This window comes from Xyrauchen texanus, chromosome 32 (genome assembly GCF_025860055.1).
Source record: "Xyrauchen texanus isolate HMW12.3.18 chromosome 32, RBS_HiC_50CHRs, whole genome shotgun sequence".
Classification (NCBI taxonomy): domain Eukaryota; kingdom Metazoa; phylum Chordata; class Actinopteri; order Cypriniformes; family Catostomidae; genus Xyrauchen; species Xyrauchen texanus.
The window spans coordinates 18,103,002-18,123,416 of record NC_068307.1 but is presented as its reverse complement, the minus strand read 5'-3'; the positions used below and the strand labels follow the sequence as shown (position 1 = coordinate 18,123,416).

Below are 20,415 nucleotides of genomic sequence, written 5' to 3'. Positions count from 1 at the left end.
CCTCCATCAGGGGATGGAGTGGTCTGGATTCCAGCTCTGTAGCGGACGTCTCACTCCCTGGGTTGTCCATCTCAACGGTGCTTAGGAACCTTCCGGGTCCTCGTGCCAGCCGTGAGACAGGGTGCGTCAGCTTCCTGCGGGTGGCTCTACGCTGGGGCAGATCTGGGCTCGGGCTGAGGCCGAACCACCTGGGCTTTCGCCACAGGGGGACGCCCTTGGCGAGTAGACACGGTGCGGGATCTTGAGCCGTGCTAGGGCAAGATGTGCTGGATGGCCTCCATCTGCTTCTTCACCGTCGAGAACTACTGGGCAAAGTCCTCAACGGTGTCACCGAAAAGTCCAATCTGAGCAATGGATGCGTTGAGAAAGCATGCTTTGTCGGCATCCCTCATGTCGACCAGATTCAGCCACAGGTGGCGCTCCTGGACCACCAAGGTATTCATCACCTGCTCGAGTGCTCGCGCCATGACCTTTGACCCCAGGGGCGAAATCTGCACTCGTTGTGCAGAAGGAGAGAATGCCGCTGGAAATGCACTGTTTATCCAACAGCATACGCTTCTTAAGAAGTGAATGGAACAGCAGTTGTATTCAGCTCGCTGATAGCACAACCAATCTGTTCTGAAGAAAAAATCTGAATGAGACTGGGCATTCCTTCTCCTTTTATACCCATATGTCCAGGGGAGTGGCATGCAAATTCTGCTTGCCAATTCCCATTGGCCTTTTCTCAAAAGAAAAGAGGTTTTTGGGGCTCTCAAGAGCGAAACCTAGTGTCACTACATCGACACAAATTCCGAGTGACTGACAGAAGGGGAACAATTAATTAAACTCTTGCCAATTTGACCCATTCTGCCTACTCTATCTTTATAAAAACTAATAAAATCTCCCCTCAGAAACAAGAGCAAGGGAAATAACAGAAAAAGTGAGAGAAAAACTTGTGATGTCAAAATCTTTTATATTTACTCTGGGGAAACCCTACTAATATGAGTTATTATTTACTAACCATTTATAAACAATATTCCACTCCATACAGAATACCCAGTTTAACAAATTGGTTAAATATCATTTTAAAAACTGTAACTTTTAATTTTTAATTTCAGTTGCAAAGTTGTAGTACCATTCACCAAAGACTGACACATATTGTTTTTCTTCTTTTTTATACAGCTCTAGGGACCACATTCCAGACTTGAGCACACTGAACTCTGTGGCACATGTTATTGATCAGAGTTTGATGATAACAGACTTGTAAATTTAGAAGGATAATGTCGTCATGAAAAATGATGGAAAGCAATAATTCTGCAAAATCATTTACATTTTTATACATTTACATTTCTATAATATTAATGACAGAGCTTATAATCAACTCATGTAAAGCTATTGATTCATCATTTGCAGTTTGTTTTATACAAATTAATTAATTTGTTTTTTAAATGGTGTATTATCTTATGCTAAGTCACAGGCATAAAAATAGCTTTTGCGATCATTCATTGTGTAAAGGTTGTAGTTTGGCTTCTTTCATATTTGGTTTCCGACTTGAATGCGTGACATGTCATTGTACCGAATGCCCAACTCGGATGCTTACCATGTGCATTTGAAAGCAGCATAACATTTTTTTTATCAATTTGCCTGGAAACAAAGTCGTGCAATAAACAATGTGGATACAATATGCGATTTTGAGGTTCAAATAATAACGGGATTTGCCAAAGTTTACCAGGTTAGTGGCATAAAAGCTTTGAAGGATATTCAAAGTTTTGAGGCACTAAGTAGTGAGTCAAATCCATAACAAAATTTTATATTCAGCTTTTTCTTTTTTTTGTCTGTGAAACGTCTCAGGTTACTTGACTGTAACCCTTGCAAAGCGGAACGAGATGCTGCACTTAGTTAGTGCTTTGGGATCAGCTTTAGGTGTGACCAGCTGTGAATATGTGTGCAACACGTCAATGAACATTGACCGGAATTTATAACCTCTGCCGGTGACATCAGGTATTTTGTCTGAAGAGCAGTTCTGGGGCAATCTCATTGTGGCAATGAAGCGCAGCATCTCGTTCCGCTTTTATCAGGGAACAAGGGTTACAGTAAAGTAACCCGAGACGTTCCCTTTCAAAAAGCTACACTTATGATGCTGCGCTGAGATAGCGCTTTGGAACGGGAATACCCACGCTGCCGCACTGTGGATGTCCGGACCCCTTACGGTTGTGTAGTGTACTCACAAGAGCGCAAGAGGTCTCAGACATAAGCTTGTGATGTCGACTCAAGAACATAAGAGCCCGGAGTGGCATGAACATCCAAAATCAAATCGAATGAATGTGTGCGGAGAGGACCAGCCTGCCACATCACAAACATGCTGCAGAGGGACACCTCTAGCCAAGGCTTTAGAGGCGACCCCTCTGTAAGCGTGAGCCCTGATACCTACTGGCGAAGCTTGACCGCGCGCCTCGTAGGCCAGGGCAATAACGTCCTTCACCCAATGCGACATAGTCTGCTTGGTGGAGGCCGCCCCCCTGTTGTGGCCCCCATGGCAAACGAATAGTTGCCCTGACTTATGCCACTGGCTAGTGTGGTGGACATAGGTCTGAAGGGCACGGACTGGACAAAGTCTGTGAAGACTTTCCTGCTCCGGCATTGTAAACAGTGGAGAGCAAAAGGCTTCGAGAGTGACCGGATGTAAGGTCGAGAAAGGCACCTTAGGCAGGTAGTCAGGATGAGGGTGTAAAATCACTTTAGCCATTCCTGGGGCAAAATCTAAACAGGCTGGCAAGACAGACAGAGACTGTAGATCCCCAGTTCTCTTTAGAGAGGTAATTGCCATAAGAAATACCATCTTGAGAGTCAGAAGTTTATCAGACGCTGACTCTAGAGGTTCGAAGGGGGTCTCAACCAGACCCTCAAGGACTATTGCTAAGTCCCAAGAAGGGCTCCTGGTCCTAGCAGAAGGGCTCAGTCGCATAGCTCCACGAATGAAGCGAGCGAGTTGAGGATGTCTCCCAGCAGCACCCCGTCCATCAAGGCGTGGCAAGCCGAAATGGCGGCCACATAGACCCTGAGAGTGGCGGGGCATATGCCTGCTGAAAGTCCAGAACTGAAACAATCTGGCAGTTAACTGGATCTGCATTATGTGCACTGCACCATCTTTCAAAGACACCCCATTTATTGGTGTAGATCCTTCTGGTAGAGGGAGCCCTAGCACTTAAAATGGTCTTGATAACCTCAGGTGAAAACCCAGTGTCCCTCAGTTGGTACCCTTCAGGGGCCAAACATGAAGTTTCCACAGCTCGGGCCGGGGATGAAATATTGTCCCCTGAGCCTGAGACAGAAGGTCCCTCCTGTCTGGAATCGCCAAAGACGAGCCGTCGAGGAGAGACATTATCTCCAAAAACCATACCCTGTTCAAACATGCGTGGCGCCAGGGGGGCTGGGTGACTCAGAGAGAAGTAGAGGGGACATTGCGCTGTCTGCTGAGAGGTGAAGAGGTCCACTTCTGCCCTGTAAAATCTCACCCCGATTTGTTCCACTACCTCGGGGTGGAGTTTCCACTCTCCCGTCGGTATTTTCTGTCTGGACAGTAAATCTGCTCCCACATTCAGACATCCAGGGATATAAACTGCCCTGAGTGACAGGAGCTTGCCCTGGGCCCAAAGGAGAATCCGACGTGCCAGAGTATTCAGCTGACGTGAACATAGACGTCCTTGATGATTTATGTAGGAGACTGCTGCTGTGTTGTCCACCCGCACCAGGACATGGCAGCCTCTCAAATGCTGGAGGAAGTATTTCAGGGCCAGAAATACTGCCATCAACTCGAGGCAGTTGATGTGCCAATCGAGCTGATGACCCTTCCATTCCCCTTGAGCTGGACGACCACTTAAGACTGCTCGTCGTTAGCAACCTGCGATGACCCAGAGTGGAACCCAGGGTAAGAAACTGGGGTCTGAACCACATAGAAAGGGAACGAAGCGCGCAGCACGTAACCCTTATTTGCCTTAGGGGACTGGCCCTTGGATGAAATCCACTGGCTTTTAGCCACAACTAAAACAGTCTCATGTTCAGAAGGCCCAAAGGGATCACCGTGGACGCAGACACCATGAGACCTAGTATTTGTTGATACTGACAAACAGTGCAACCTTGACCTAGCATGACTTTGCTCAGGGTTTTCTGAATGGACATGATTCGAGTGGGAGACAATTGTGCCTGCATCGAGATCAAATTCCATATAACTCAAAGATAGGTAATTCCCTAGGTGGGAGAGAGAACGCTCTTTTTGACGTTGAGTCTCAGACCCAGAGAAACCAGATGAGCTAAGACAATATCCCTGTGCTGAACTGCCAGTTCCTGAGGCTGTGCTAGTATCAGCCAGTCGTCTATTTAATTCAGAATGCAGATGCCCCGGAGTCACAAAGGAGCCAGTGCTGCATCCATGCATTTCGTGAATGTTCCTAAAGGGCTAGGCCGAAAGGAAGAACATAATATTCGAAGGCTTCGCCCCCGAAAGCAATCCTCAGGAACTTCCTGTGCTGTGGCTAAATTTCTATATGAAAGTATGCGTCCATGAGATCGATCGTGACCAGCCAATTGTGATGTTGGATTTGTGACACGACCGTCTTTATAGTTAGCATCTTGAACTTGAACGCCTTGACTGAGCGATTGAAGCCTCGAAGATCTAAGATCGGACACAGCCCCCCACCCTTCTTGGGAACCAAGAAGTATTTGCTGTAAAAACCTGACTCTTTCTCTGGAAGGGGAACATGTTCTATGGCCCCTTTGACCAAGAGATTTTGCAGTTCTTTCCACAGTAGACATGCCTGCTCCGGTTTCACGGTAATGGAAACCACGCCGTTGAAACGTGGAGAACGGCAAGCAAATTTTATTCTGTAGCCATTTTTTACTGTTCTTAGGACCCACATAGAAATACCTGGCAGAAGTTTCCACGCTGCCAGGTTCTCTGAGATGGGTATTCATTTTGACACTTCTTGTTGAGGGGATGTCGAGTGTTCCACGTCCTGGACTAAAGCAGGAAGCAGCGGTACACCCAACATTTCGCTGGAAGCCTCTAACTCCTGAAACACCAGAGGTGGCAGGAATGGAGAGGTTTCGTGGGGGTACTGGGAGGGTCGAAGTGGATGATACACACGCCCCGTTCCGAGGGGGGCTACCCCCACAAGGCTGGGCACAAGACCGTCAAGGTTTCTCTTTTTAGAAACTACTCCCCTGAGGTCTTGCTTTGGGGGCTGCTGAGGGCAACGAGCCTGTCCCCAGTCTTTACGAGGGGGAGCACGAATCGCCACGCTCTGTGTCTGAGCCTCCCTTCTAGCAGGACCGGGGTGGGTCTGGGTGTCTGACGGCCCCGCCCCCTGAGTGGGGCGAGGAAGAAACTGTCCGAATGCTTCCTCGTGATTTTTCGCCTCCTGGAACCTGGTGATAACTATATTCATAGCGTTCCGAAATAAACCAGAAGGCGAAACCGGGGTATCAAGAAGGAAAATTTTTGTCATTATCTTTGATGCCCAATAGGTTGAGCCATAAGTGTCTCTCCGTGCTGACTAAAGCAGACATAGACAGCCAATGACATGGGCCGTCTGCTTGGTCGCATGGAGAGATAGATCCGTGGCTCGACGAAGCTTGGAGAAAGCCTCCTTATCGAGTGTGGCACACGCACTCAGGTCCTTCAGCAGATCAGCCTGGTATGCCTGTAACACTGCCATAGTGTGCAGGGCAGCACCAGCCTGACCCGCTGCCTGATAAGCCTTCCCTACTAGTGTGGAGGTAGTCCTGCACGGCTTTGTGGGGAGAGAGGGTTTCTTTAACGATGACGCTGAACCCGACGAGAGATAACCCGCCAGTGTCTCTTCAACCGGCGGCATCACCGAATACCCCCGTGTCTCAGCACCCATGATAGTCTAACATATCGACGTTGAGGGCACATAGACACGGGAAGTATAAGGTTTCCTCCATGAACGAGAGGTCATCAAATAAGGGAAGGGACTGATGAGGCGTTCCCTTCCCCTGGCCACCAGACAAAAATCTGTCCTCCAACTTGGAGTGTTAGGGGGTCTCTTGATCACGTGGCCAGTCTAATTGAAGCCTGGCCACCGCACGAGTAATCACCTTGAGTAATTGCTCTGATGATTTACTATCATGCCCGGAATGCTTGGAGGTGGATAACTCAAAGTCTGCAGACTCATGAGATTCAAGGACCCCCTCATGAAGGTCGTCAGCCAGTCGTTGGTCTGCCACAGGGTTGGGGTAGGAGTCCTGTAACAACTTACTAATTACAGGACTCCTACCCCCCAACCCTGTGGCAGACCAATGACTGGCTGACGACCTGAATGTGTTTTATTGCAGATTTGAAAGGCCCAATTTCACACCCCACATGGACTCGGACCTTCATTTCACACAACCATTAACACCTCCTGCAACCCCCCTCCTACCCCCTCCTGCTACACTACCTGCACTCAAGATCTGTGAGGATGATGTGTGCCATGTCTTTCGGAAGCAAAGATCAAGGAAGGCTCCAGGCCCAGATGGCATCTCACCAGCGTGCCTTCGTTCCTGTGCTAACCAACTGGCCCCCATCTTCACTCAGATCTTCAATAGATCACTGGAGCAGTGTGAAGTACCATGCTGCTTCAAACGCTCCGTTATTATCCCCGTCCCTAAGAAACCTAAAATCACAGGACTTAATGACTACAGACCTGTCGCCCTGACATCTGTAGTCATGAAGTCATTTGAGAGACTGGTGTTGGCCCACCTGAAGGACATCACTGGACCCTTTCTGGACCCCCTTCAATTTGCTTATCGAGCAAACAGGTCTGTGGATGATGCAGTCAACATGGGTTTGCATCACGTCCTGCAACATCTGGACAGACTGGGGACATACGTAAGGATCCTTTTTGTGGACTTCAGCTCGGCTTTCAACACAATCATACCAGATATACTCCAGACTAAGTTAAACCAACTCCCTGTTTCCACCTCTACCTGTCAGTGGATTACCAGCTTTCTGACGGACAGGCAGCAGCTTGTGAGGCAGGGAAAATTAACTTCCACCACCTGTACCATCAGCACTGGTGCCCCCCAGGGATGTGTGCTCTCCCCACTACTCTTCTCCCTGTACACCAATGACTGCACCACCAAGGACCCCTCTGTCAAGCTCCTGAAGTTTGCAGATGACACCACTGTCATCGACATTATCCGAGATGATGATGAGTCTGCATATAGAAAGAAGGTTGAACGGCTGGCTTTCTGGTGCAGTCAAAACAACCTGGAGCTGAACACGATCAAAACGGTGGAGATGATTGTGGACTTTAGGAGGAACACCCCATCATTGTCCCCCCTCACCATTCTAAACAGCACTGTGGCAGCAGTGGAGTCATTCAGGTTCCTGGGCACTACCATCTCACATTCCTTGTATGTGTAAGCATACTTGGCAATAAAGCTGATTCTGATTCTGATTCTGATGAACCGAAGAGGCGCCGGAGCGCGCTTCAGGATCACAGGAAGGATCAGCTGGATCTGGGGAGAGAGCGAGCGATAGGGACGGACCCGTCTCTCGCTCCTCAGCCAGATCCATACGAGAGCCCCACGATTGAAGTGTGGGCGCCGACTCTTGGAAGCAAGACGAGCGTGAAGCATTTTGACCGAGAGCAGATCGCAATGCCGCCCCAACGCGAGAGCAGCATGATCTTCCCCCAAACATACAAAGCAAAACTGATGTGTGTCCCTCTCAGCCATAGAGTGTAGACAAGGGGACACACATCGCTTGTTCTGTCTTTCAGTCATTTTCTGCGCACTGCCAAACAAAATCTAACTCCTAGCAGAGGAAAGTAGAAAGGTTTCTGACAGGCTCATGAAGCACCCACACAGAGTGATCTGAAGACAAAAGATCTGACAATGCACCTGTGACGCATCTATTTATAGCCCTGCTACAGTTGCATCCAATGATGTTACCGGCAGAGGCTATAAATTCCAGTCAATGTTCATTGACGTGTTGCACACATATTCACAGCTGGTCACACCTAAAGTTGTTCCCAAAGTGTAGCTTTTTGAAAGGGAACAGTCCGTACTCATTACTTTGAGACTGGCAGAAATTCTGATCACAAAATCTATACACATTTTCCACTATTTTCCCAGTGTTTCCTGAATAATCGTTGTTGGAGACTGCCACATATGGAAGTATTTTAATGACAAATGTCTTTGAAACAAAATTACTAAATAAATTGCACTAATTAAAAAAGAAAATCCATTGCATCAACAGTACTTGCGTTTTTTGGTAATGAAATTTAATATAGTTGTATATTTAAGCTGTGAATATTTATATAAAAAAAATTAAAATACATCACACAAAATGTTATCATTAAAAGTTCAATAATATAGTTCCAAAATATAATTTAATTTTTTTTATTTTAATTTGTCTTTATTATTCGACAGGTAATATTTTATCCATTATATTTAGCTTTGCAAATTCACCTCTAAAATTTCAGAGGTTCAAATTCAGTTGGAAATTCAACCTTGTACATCTTGTCAATGCAGTAAAAACAGTATTAAAATGAATAGGAGAAATTTGAACATCAAACTGTCAATGGATGTGAAAAGGAAGTCCCACCTTACTGGTAAAAGAACCAATCACCTTTTAGATACAGACTTTCCATGTTAACTCGAGAACACACCTACAAAATTTTGTTTTTAGCTAGTTAAAGAAGCACAATTTATGATTCCAGCGTTGTCAGATTTTACTGCAGATTTGAAATATGTTCTTTGATTGTAATCTTGACCAGCTGTTCAGGAGATTTCACTCTTTCCCCATTCAAACAGATAGGAACTGCACTTTCATGACAAGTAATAGTTTCCCGGGAGTGTTCCAAAGATGGCTGCCAGTGGACTGACTTGAAAGAATTTGGTGGAGTTCAGAATGGCGTACAACTATAATATGACAATTTCTGCTAAAGACATACCGCAGAAGTAGTACGAGTAGAATGGGTAGTATGCTATTCTGAACTAATTTAGCCCTAATCTTCATCAACAACTGATTGCACCACTTAGAGGTGAAGCCTAGTAGCAACAAGTGAATATTGTGCATCGACACTCTAATGCTTTTCCTGCAATACCAGGATGTAGAAGGTTGAATTTCCAACTGAATTTAAACCACAAATTTGTAATGCATGTGGTTGGTTGCTTTATTTGTCAGTCACTTCCTGTTTAAGTGGGCGGTTCTTGAATAAGCTGCGTCTGTGGCTAGGCCATTTTCTTTTTTGTCAAAGATCTGGCTACATGACACTTTAAAGAACTAGGTTACTCACAGATGTAATAGTATTCATGGCCTGGTCGGAACTCGAAGCCCAGGGAGAAAGGTGTGAACAGCTGGAACTTCTCTGAAAACTTAAGAGGCCCATTCGGACTCAGCGGGCGATTGCACTCCCAGCGCTTGAAGCCTTTCATGTGGTGGTTGCAGGTTGTGTAGCCATCATAGTTGACCATGTAAAGGATATATCGTTCCATGCGCTCCTGAGAAAGGGGCTCCTCATAGTGCGGACAGTAAATGTCCAGGTAGTCGTTGATGGCCACCTCCACTGTGTATTCACCATGCAAGAATCTGAGGAAATAGAGAAAAAACACAAACAATTTAAGATTTTTTGTGTCAAATGCAAGTGTACCATTTGAGATGAACAAAATCTGAAAGTTATCAAAATGACAGGCAGAAGATTATGAAGATTTAAGATCTTTTAACACTAAACTCCCTGAAAGTAGACCCTTTCATCATGAAAGAGAAATTGCTAGAAGCTCCTTTCACTCATAGTGAAGATAATCTCCATGTTGTCAGTGACAGGATGGGATTGGTAGGGGGGGGGGGACTTGATGCTAAGGGCCAAACTGACTGGAATGACCAAGTGGAGGTGTATGAGCAGAGATTGACAGGGGTTCAGAGTGAGGGAGCCACTTCATTAAGGGGTTTCACATGGTCTGGCTTCAGCCCAGCTCTACTGAAATGAGTTTGCAGGCTGGGGCAATTTAGACACAAATTGAGCACCTACAGGAAGGTACGAGTGAAGACACAGAAACTGTAGCCACTTCACTGGAACTGTGAATTCACGTGCAGATGGACCATCAGGCATCTGAACACACTAAAGGGTGGATATACAGTGGACACATGGACCTTTAAAAGATTAGTTCATCCAAAAATGAAAATTCTGTCATCATTTACTAACCCTCAGGTCATTCCAAACCAATATGAGTTTCTTTCCTTCATGGGACTCAAAATGAGGTAGAATGTTAGGAAATGACAGCCTCAGTCAGCATTCACTTCATTGTATGGAAAAATTATACAATGCAAGATAATGGTTACTGAGGATGACATTTTGCCTGAACATCTTTTGTGTTCCACAGAAGACAAAAAAAACAAGTTATTTTTTAAAACTGAAGGTCCTAAAAGCAGCATAAATGTAATCTATAAACCTCCAGTGGTTAAGCGATATAATAGGTGTGGGTGAGAAACAGATCAATATTTAAGTTAATTTTTACTATAAATATCCACTTTAACTTTCACAGGTAAAAGTTACATGTGGGACCTGTTTAGTTTCACTATCTAAAACTGGAGATTTATAGTAAAAAGGGACTTAAATGTTCATCTGTTTCTTAACCACACTTATCATATTGCTTCTGAAGATATGGATTTCATCACTGGAGTCTTATGGATTACTTTTATGCTGCTTTCATCTGCCATTTGGACCTTCAAAGTTCAGGCCACCATTCACTTGCATTGTATGGACCAGCAGAGTTGAGATAATTTGTGTTCATCAGAACAAAGTAAGTCATACACATCTGGGATGAGGGTGAGTAAATGATGAGAGAATTGTTCTTTTTGGGTGAACTATCCCTTTAACTATGGACGTGTTTCATCAACAGTAAGTGTTAAACGGCCAAAGAGTGTCCAAATATTTTTTATCTTAATTTTTAACAGTACATCTATTGGGGCCACTGTAATGTATGTTGGGATATAAATTTGATCTTTGAAAAAATATATATTACTGGCATTTTAACCATTACTGGTTAAAAATAGGTATATTCTCTTCAGTGAAGTCTACAGAGTGGTGGTGGCGGTGGCGTAGTGGCTAAAGCACAGGGCTGTTAATCAGAAGGTTGTTGGTTTGATCCCCACAGCCACCACCATTGTGCCCTTGAGCAAGGCACTTAACTCCAGGTTGTTCTGGGGGGATTGTTCCTGTAATAATTGCACTGTAAGTTGCTTTGGATAAAAGCATCTGCCAAATGCATAAATGTAAATGTATATGATTGAGTAACGGAATGATTTGAGTAAAAATAAACATTTAAAGTGTTTAAAATGTTTAAATATGTAAAATAAAATAAAAATTAATAAATAAAAATATCTGAGTAAGCATAATATAGTCGTAGCATAGTGAATTTAATTGACTGATACTTAACAAAGATACTCTATATTAGAGGGTCCTTCTTCCAACAAACCTGTGGACTTGTTTTTACTGGGTAAATGTACAGTGTGGTCTAACCTTCCTAACATCTGCATGTGGTTTTCACCTGGCAAGAACAGAGTGTAGCCTATATTGTAGACATCGACACAGACAAATGTGTGAGTGTACATGAGTCCTTCAAATCCTCTCTTTCTGTTCACAATGTGAAGATTACATGAATAAGATCTAACGGCTCCAGCAGACAGAGACTCATGGTTTGTCACCAGTGCAGTTGACACACCTGCTCCACCTTCCATTTTCTATGCCATCAAAGCAGCCCTCTTCACTACAGACACTACAGAGCACAAGACAGCCAACTCAAATCAAGTGTTCATACTATGTGAAAGCACATTTAGCAGGATATCAAAGTGAAACAAGGGTGAGATGAACTCAAAAGAAATGCATGAGGAGCACAAAAGCCACAACACAAGGATCTCACTATTACATGGTCAAAAGTATGTGGAGAAATGAACATCATACCCATAAGTGCTTTTTGAACATTTTGGATTTGCTCTCATTCAGACACAAGAGCATCAGTAAGGTCAAGCTGATGTTGGGCGATGGGGTCTGGCTTGCTGTTGCCGTTCAAATTCATTCCAAAGCATTCAGTGAGATTCAGGTCTGAGCTTTGTGCAGGCCAGTCACGTTTTTCCACGCCAGACTCAGAAAACCATTTCTTTATGGAGCTCATATTGTGTCATTGTCATGCTGGAACATACTATTTTACAGAAAACATTTGTTTATAGAGATTGCATGGCTGTATGCTTGATTTTTCATGCACCTGTTAGTAATGGGTGTAGCTGAAATAGCTAAACCCCCTAATTAGAAGGGGGTGTTCACATACTTTTGACTAAGTAGTACACCAAGTGCTCACTCTAGTTTTAAAACAAACTACTGAACCTCTCTCTCTCTCTCTCTCTCTCTCTCTCTCTCTCTCTCTCTCTCTCACTCTCTCTCAAAAACAAAAAGAAAATCACATGATATACACAAAAAAGGCAAATGTTGCTTTACTTTGGTGGCTGTGAAGTTAGATCTTCATTAATCAGAAAATAGCTTGGCTCTGTTTTCTAGGGGTCTTTGAGGGAAGAGAGGGCAGGGGCAGGGCTGGGGGTGGGGGAAAAGATGGGGGGCTTTGGAGAGAGATTTGGCATCAGATGACAGCTAATCTAGGTCTGGAATTACTGTCAAAGGGCCAAGACAGTCCAAACACCAGCTGTAGCAGCAAACGAAGCTTCTCCAGACGTCACTTGCCTTATCACTGTTGTCCAGAAAACAACCCCCTTCACACTGCTTGACTTGATCCCTTTTTATTTTTTCTGTCACTTTCTTCTTTATCCATGAGCAATACTTTAAACCCCCATGCTTATATTACAGTCAACATGGACTACATCAGTGATGCTCTCCTAGTTCGCATCATAGCCATCTTGAAAAAACAGTTCATGTTCATCTTTATCCTGCCTCAGCACAGAGCAACCAAACATTTCTCTCCCTGGCAGCGAAAAATGCTTCGTTCGCTCTGGAGATATATGTAATCCATCTTTTTTTCTACTCGTTTAATGTTTTTTTTTTTTTTGCCAGGTTCCCTCTAATCACAGGCTTTGCCAGTAAACGATATCGAGAGCAGAGAGAAGATTAATGGTGAAGGCATTCACCATAGGACCCTCCTGATGTTTACGGAGCTCTAAATTTAATAATCTTGCCATAAAAACATGTGTTAGCGGCCCTTTAATGCAAAGTGCGTTATCATTACTACACATTCCGCGGGTCAGGCATCTTTCTTTCAGATTCATACGGTGCATTATGCCTTAACAAATCGATAGCAATGCCCCGTCCCCGCTTTCACTCCCAGATGTCATTAAATTCGGAGGAGTCGGCCAAATGGTCTGACACACTGAGGCAACACGTCATTCCCCTTTGAGTCAAAAGTATCTCGCTGTAAAAAATGACTTTACAGCCAATGGCTGGTAGATACGGGATAGCGGATGGGGAGAGATGACAGATGGAAATATCAATAAGTGAGCCCAGAGTGTTTAGAGAGAGCTAATGCATGTAGTTAGGTGAGCGTGCTTCATAAATCACACTGTAGTCAGTTCACTGCTCCTCTTCACCAAGTCCTCTGAGCACAGTCTTGATCAGACCACCCTGAACTCCTCTCTCGCTCTGCCGATACATCAACAACTGATCTCACATCAGCTCTAAATGAGTTGTGTAACTTCCCTTTCACAGAGTGAGATATTCATTACAGGTTTACATTCTTTAAAATAAAGGGTATGGAAGCAAAAAGGGTTTTGCAGACTGATGTCATGAGAGAACCTTTTTAAAAATGTCATAAAGCACTTTGGCAAATCATAAAAGAAATCTCTTTAATGTCTCAGTTTTTTTCTCCTAGACAGCAATGAGATTAAATGGAGAGCAAGTGGAGACTTGAAGTCTACTGCTTTTCACATGTTTTTTTGAGAAAAAGACCCCAGGAATCTCACATCTCCTCTAGAGTTTCAGAACAGATCTCAACATTGTCACAAACTGTGTTCAGATTTTGCCAAAATACCAATGAACAGTCAAAAGTCAGAGATAGGGTTATCAAGGTATATATTTTTTTACATCGTCCAATATCGATATTTATCACAACATAGATTTCATACCAGTAATGGGGAAAGAAATGTATTTCACATTTTGGTTAGACCTCAAGAATGAATGAAATACATTACTTGTTACTACAACATAACTTGTTTGTTTATAAGTAAACCATAGAGTGTAAGCTACCTTTAAAGTATACTCAGTTTAGGATTTAATCCTACCACTCTTGAGAGAGTCTGTCAACTCTTTTCGATGAAATTTTGCCAATTTCATCATCTTCAGCTGACGTTTGACTCCACTGAATTTCTTGTGACGCTCCACACTCCAGCTCAGTAGGTGGCAGTAATGCACCATATCGTACATTGCCAAGTGTCAATAAACATCACTAAAGGAAGAAGAATTATAATTTTTTTGCCTATAACAGCACTATGGATCATGAAAAAATAGTACTAAACTAAATAGTACATAAATAAACAGCAAGTAGTTTTTAGTGAGACTTACCTGATCTAAACATCTAGATGTAGAAAATTACTCAACAGTTTATCATCTATATTCCCTATAAATATCAATATCGTTTTATTACCCAGCCCTAATTCAAATTATCTGAGCTATGCTATCCACGTTTATTTTAGCTCTATATGTTAACAATTGTCTCAGTTGTTTCAATTTTTATTTCTCCTATGGAATTATATGAGAAACATCTGAGACATAGTTTAATTTAAGTACATACTTAAAGAGAACTCGTAAAGTGAGACATTAAGTCTTTTGAACTAAGAAAGAGCAACTTCCAAAGAACCTTTTAGTCAACTCAAGTACCCTGTACAGCAATTAATGTTCCATACAAAAATTGAAAGCTCTAGCAACCTTCCTGCAAATATGCCACAAATTTTCAGCAAATTCTTTGCGGCACTCTTTCGCCAAAGGTTTGCTGCAGGTTCACCACTACCAGTGATGAGCTGCAAACTTCTGGCAAACATTTCTGGAAAATCGCAAGCTCATTTGCATGTAAAAATAATGAGTGTGGAATTTGCGGCAAGTTTGCGGCAATTTAATTTAATTTATTTTTTGTAAGTGAGTATCAATGGAGTAGAGTTCTTTGCAAACCTAATGTAATGCAAAGAACCATTGAATAACCTTTGATTTTTCAGAGTACATAACAAGTGATTACTGTGTTCATTTACTTTATTTTGCTCTATGCTTCTTTGATACCACCTAAAAATAGCAGGAAAGTTGTTAATTCAAATTTCATTCAATTTCATTGATTATTAATTCAGATCTGTGCCATCGGTGTGTCCTTAAGGTATAACATCCCACAAAGTTCTAATTCTGCCTCACAGCTGGGAGCAACATATGTAAACTGAAATCCAGCTCTGGATTTTAGGGCTCTTTGAGCCTTTGGTTCATTGTTCAGCTGCTATCATCCCCAAAAGACTTCAATTAATCAGACCAAATAGTTCTCGTTCCGTGTGTTTAGAAGGAGGGTGACTCTAAGGGTGAAATGTCCTGGCGGTGCGGTTAAAGAAAGGGTTTGAAGTTCAGTGATTTACGGTGTTGTCTGGCTGGCAGAGAGCCTCGGTTCCAGAATTTAGAACTTCTTTTCATAAATGTTTGCCAGTAGAATAGCATGTTTTCAAGGCCTGAAGCAGGAAGCATCGTTAATGCAAGAGGTTAAAACCAAACAAGCAGATCAGATAAGACACAATCTGTGAATAAGGGTATTTCGAGGCTCCTGGCTGGTGGAAAAAAAAACTGTTACAATTGGATGTGAAGGAATGAACAACCAATTTCTAAATGTGGGTCTCTTCAAGCAATGATGTGAATTTCAGAATTGGACAAATGAAGTGGAAAAGTCAGTTTGAGTGTTTTATAAATAAAACATTGACAGCTTGTGTTTCTGTAACCACTAAAGGTGGAGGGAGGGGGGTGCAACTTACTCTACCTCTGCACTATTGGATAAAGACAGGCCAGCTGTCTAGATGGAGAGAGAGAGAGTCCCAAGAATGAGAAAAACAATAATTATCCTTCTACAGAAAGCGTTAGACTCTGAGCCAATTCATTCATAATAGTCCACACCAGATTTTGCCACAAAGCAGATGGTGAAGTTTGCCAAACTCTTGTCTATCCTAAACCTTTGTGTTGAGTAGCAGCCAAAGCAAATAAGTGCATTTATTCTGCAATTAACCAATGACCTGGTCATATTAGTACAGGGCAAACACAGGCAACTAATAACCTGGCACAAGACTCACCCACTTCAGGCATAATTCTCCGTCAAACGCAGCATCATTAGGTTGGAGACACATCACCTCAGGCAAGCTGCAGGGGTGTATGGTCGGTCCGAGCGCGTTTTGGGATGATGAGGGCAGCTATGCTCAGGTCCGTTCTAGTGTCAGGGGTTTAGCAGCACATTTCATGAGGTGGGGGGAGGTTAGCATGTGTGTGTGTGTCTGAAAGTGTTTGTCTGCACATGGATGTGTGTGAGAATGGCCCTTTGTGCCGTCGGCTCTGGGTCTGGAACCCATTTCCACATGCTCAGCTTGGGCTTGGTCTGTGGACCACCTCTCCCCATGTGGAACATGTTTATTGTTCTTTGTGTCAGGCAGACGCCGAGACCTCTGCGGCCCCCTTCTCCCTCCAAATCTCCCCGCATTTTCTCCTGTTATTCCAACTCTGCTTGTGCAATTTTTCTATCACAGCATTTATGCAAACGCTTTCCCAGCTGATGTTCAGACAGTGCTTGGAAAAATTTAGGGGAATGGTTGAGAAAAATAAAACAAACTAAAGAAGAAAAAGTTTGAGATAGATGCCCCAGTGGACAAAACACAAGTGCGCTTAGAGGAAGAGTAATAGTTGTTTTGTTTTTCTTTTCAAGAAAAAGTTAGCCTAAAATTTTTATTTCTGTATTTTGTAAAGTTCCAAACTGGTCTGATTTTTTTTCTTCCGTGAAACACAAAAGGTGAATATCTGAAGAACATCCTAGCCTCTGTTTTCCTTGTAATTATATTTATCCTCTTCACACTTAAGATCAAACCAGTGAGATTACACTAGGCTGGCCTCTGAGGCGTGCGATCAAAATGGTGTTATCTGCATTTTCTCTGCTGATTACCAGGACAGAACAACTGAAGCATGTGTCATAATGAAACAGCTGCTCAAACAGTCTTTTCAAAATCATAATATATGTATTTTCGTACAAAAATATTAAAATAATCACAAAATAAAAGTTTAAAGCCGTTATTGTCTGAGCTGGCTGTTTTGATGCAGCTACCTTACCTATCATTATTAGGCCTGTCTAATCATCTGATTTGAGATAACCACGATTATTGTGCACTTTGAATTCCAATCACATTTTACTGTTCAAATTAGGGAATGAACCTAATTTGTGTCTCCGGTTAACACAAAGCCCTACAGTTTCTTAATGATCATGTAATTGCAAATGTTATTTGTCATTTTGGGTCCATACATGCTGTTATAATGACAGACAGTGACATAGAGGAGCCCTGTGTCATGCCCAAGAGGATAAAATGAAGAAATACAGAATCTCCAAGGTCTTTATTTATGTTAAATAAGGGCTTGTGGGTTTAATCAGAGAACCTTAAAGTAACGTGTAAAAGTGACACATTTTCGATTAGAAATATTTGACTGTTGCATACTTAAATATAATATAATATAATATAATATAATATAATATAATATAATATAATATAATATAATATAATATAATATAATATTAGGTTGGCTGGGTTCCAAAAAAGTGTAACCGCAAAATGGACCAAGAATAAAGTTGACCAAAAAGAGAACATCTATTTTTAATATTTAAAAAATATTTTGTAATTTAAAATATAATTTTAAAAAGATAAGATGCGCGTCTGAGACTGTCAATCCGCGCATCTTATCGCGCGGCTTGAGCGCGTTCCTGTGGAGACATAGTGCGTGTGGATGATTCATGCTACTCTGCACGTCACCCATGCACAACTCACCAAGCGCCCCACCGAGAGCAAACCACATTATAGCGACCAAGATGAGGTTACCCCATGTGACTCTACCCTCCCTAGCAACCACTTGCCAATTTGGTTGCTTAGGAGACCTGACTGGAGTCACTCAGCATGCCCTGGATTCCAACTTGCGACTCTAGGGATGGTAGTCAGCATCTTTACTCGCTCAGCTACCCAGGCCACCCAGTTTTTAAAGCCTTTTAAAGGAATCATGTAAAAGTTAAATATGAATAAATTACTTCTTAAGGTTTACAAAGCAAACAGACACCAATGACAAAAGTATGACAATTAATCTTAATAATCGTGAGAGCCCAAAATCAGACAATTAATCATCATAATTACAATTATTTGTTTGACAGTTAATCGTCAGACAAATTTCATAATCGTGACAATCAATCATTATAAACATCCTAAAATCACATTATATGTTTAATAGAACAAAATTCCTTCCTTCAGTATGTCTGCTGTGAAGTGTAAGGTGACATTTATTTTATTTTTTTAACACGGTGTGCATTAAATAACTGACACTCGGGTATTAGTCAGTAAAGTAAGAATTCACGAAGAGTCTATTAACGACTGGGGCTGTTAAGCTCCAAAATCACCATAAAAGTATGTCTAAAGGGGTTTATATGAGTTGTGCATTATGTTTAAACTCTTCTGAAGCCATAAAATAGCAGAACAGACTGAAAGTCATTTTTACTGAAAACCTTGACATGGCCCATTTCTTTATGTGAGAAGTAGTAATGTCCAATTTGTGAATTTTTTTGTGGGTCAGTTTATCCAGTTCACAAAAACATTAAAAAATCAGAGAGTTCCGGTTCACAACCCACTGACTTAATGAAAGGGGCGCAGCAGTTATCAGCTCCCTGAGGGGAATATCATCAGTGAATGACTTAAATTTTGGATTTGTTTCTCACACAAAGCTTTTGTAAGACTTGGTATATACCAGGGAATTTGTATGGTTTACTTTTACAAAATCATATATTGGGTGCCCCAGCACCAGTCCTCATTTGTGCCCAGGATATTTTTTTTTAATTGTACTTAAATAAAGCCTGTTTGGAACAATGATTTGTTTGAATTTTGGGGTGAACTTTTCCTTTAAGCCTTCTTTTGCACCAATATCTTGTTACTGGTATGGGTGAGTAGGTCATTGTGTCGGACATAATTATCCAAGCACTGTGTGTTCTCATTTTCAAACAAAATCTGTGTTTACATTCATCTCCCCCTCATACTGCGTCCTCATCAGATAAAAGCGCTGCACCCCTCACAGAAAAACGACGCCTTCCATTTTAATTACATTTTTATGTCTCAGTCTACAGTGTTTTGTAAGACCTTTTAGTCACTATAAGAGAGTAGGAGAAAATAGAACTGACCATTGCAGTCCGGCAAAAGAAAGGACAGCGAACAAATCATCAAAAGTGTGTTCAAGAGCAGCTGAACACTGGGCTGCTGTTTGTCACTGTTCCGCGGCACTAATGGGGTGCTAACAGAGACTGTTTACACACACACAGCAGCTTTTGTGCCTAAGTTGTGATATAAGTCTACACGTTTACATCCATTTAGTATGTATGCACATTTTAATAGTATCTTATCCCTTTTAAGTTAAACAAAATCTTCTTTTCTTTAATCAGACATTATGGAAGTGATAGGAAATGATGGTAGAGGGATCTGGAAATTACTGAATTTGGAATAGAACTCACAAGGTGCTAATATGCAACATGTTGCGGTGTCCCAGAAGAATAATTTCTAGCTCAGTTCTCAGCTGTTTCATTGAAGTAGCACACAAAATTCCTTAGGAGACATAAAAATACAATATAGTGATGTAAGATTCATATAGATTGCATAACTCTTATAATTTGATCTTGGTGAGAAATGTTTGAGATCATATTGAAATCTAGGACTTATGATTGCAGACATCAGTCTTTGATCAGTGGTTTCCGACCTAGGCTCTGGGGTGCGGAATCTCATATGCTTTGAGGCGGTCAAAGATACTTAAAGTGCACTATACCGGTAAGACAGCATATCAGCGTCCTCGTCTGATATAAGCAAAATCTCAACATACACAATAAAAAAACTCTAAAGACATTTACACTATGGCAACTGTAGCAAAACGTCATTAAATGTGGCTCTTCCAACCAGACTACATGATGATGAAGCACACCAAGTGCTTTTAAGTTTATTTTTCTTGGATCTTAAAAACGCAGTGAGTAAATTACCTCAGCAACTAACTAACTAACTAACTAACTAACTAACTAACTAACTAACTAACTATTTATCTATATATCTTTCTATCTATCTATATTACAGCTGTCAGAAATAATGCGTTAATGCATGCAATTAATTAAAAAAGTTTAACGTGTTAATTTTTCTTAACCGCAATT

At 42.1% G+C, this 20,415-nt stretch overlaps 1 protein-coding gene across 1 annotated transcript in view; it reads right to left on the bottom strand.

Annotated features, from left to right (window-relative positions):
• Positions 1-20,415, bottom strand: part of LOC127625634 (ephrin-A2-like) — a 152,039-nt gene that overhangs the window by 15,930 nt on the left and 115,694 nt on the right. The window contains exon 2 of the mRNA XM_052100925.1: positions 9,285-9,577. Within this exon, the coding sequence (XP_051956885.1) occupies positions 9,285-9,577 (293 nt within the window). The remainder of the gene's footprint in view (positions 1-9,284; positions 9,578-20,415) is intronic.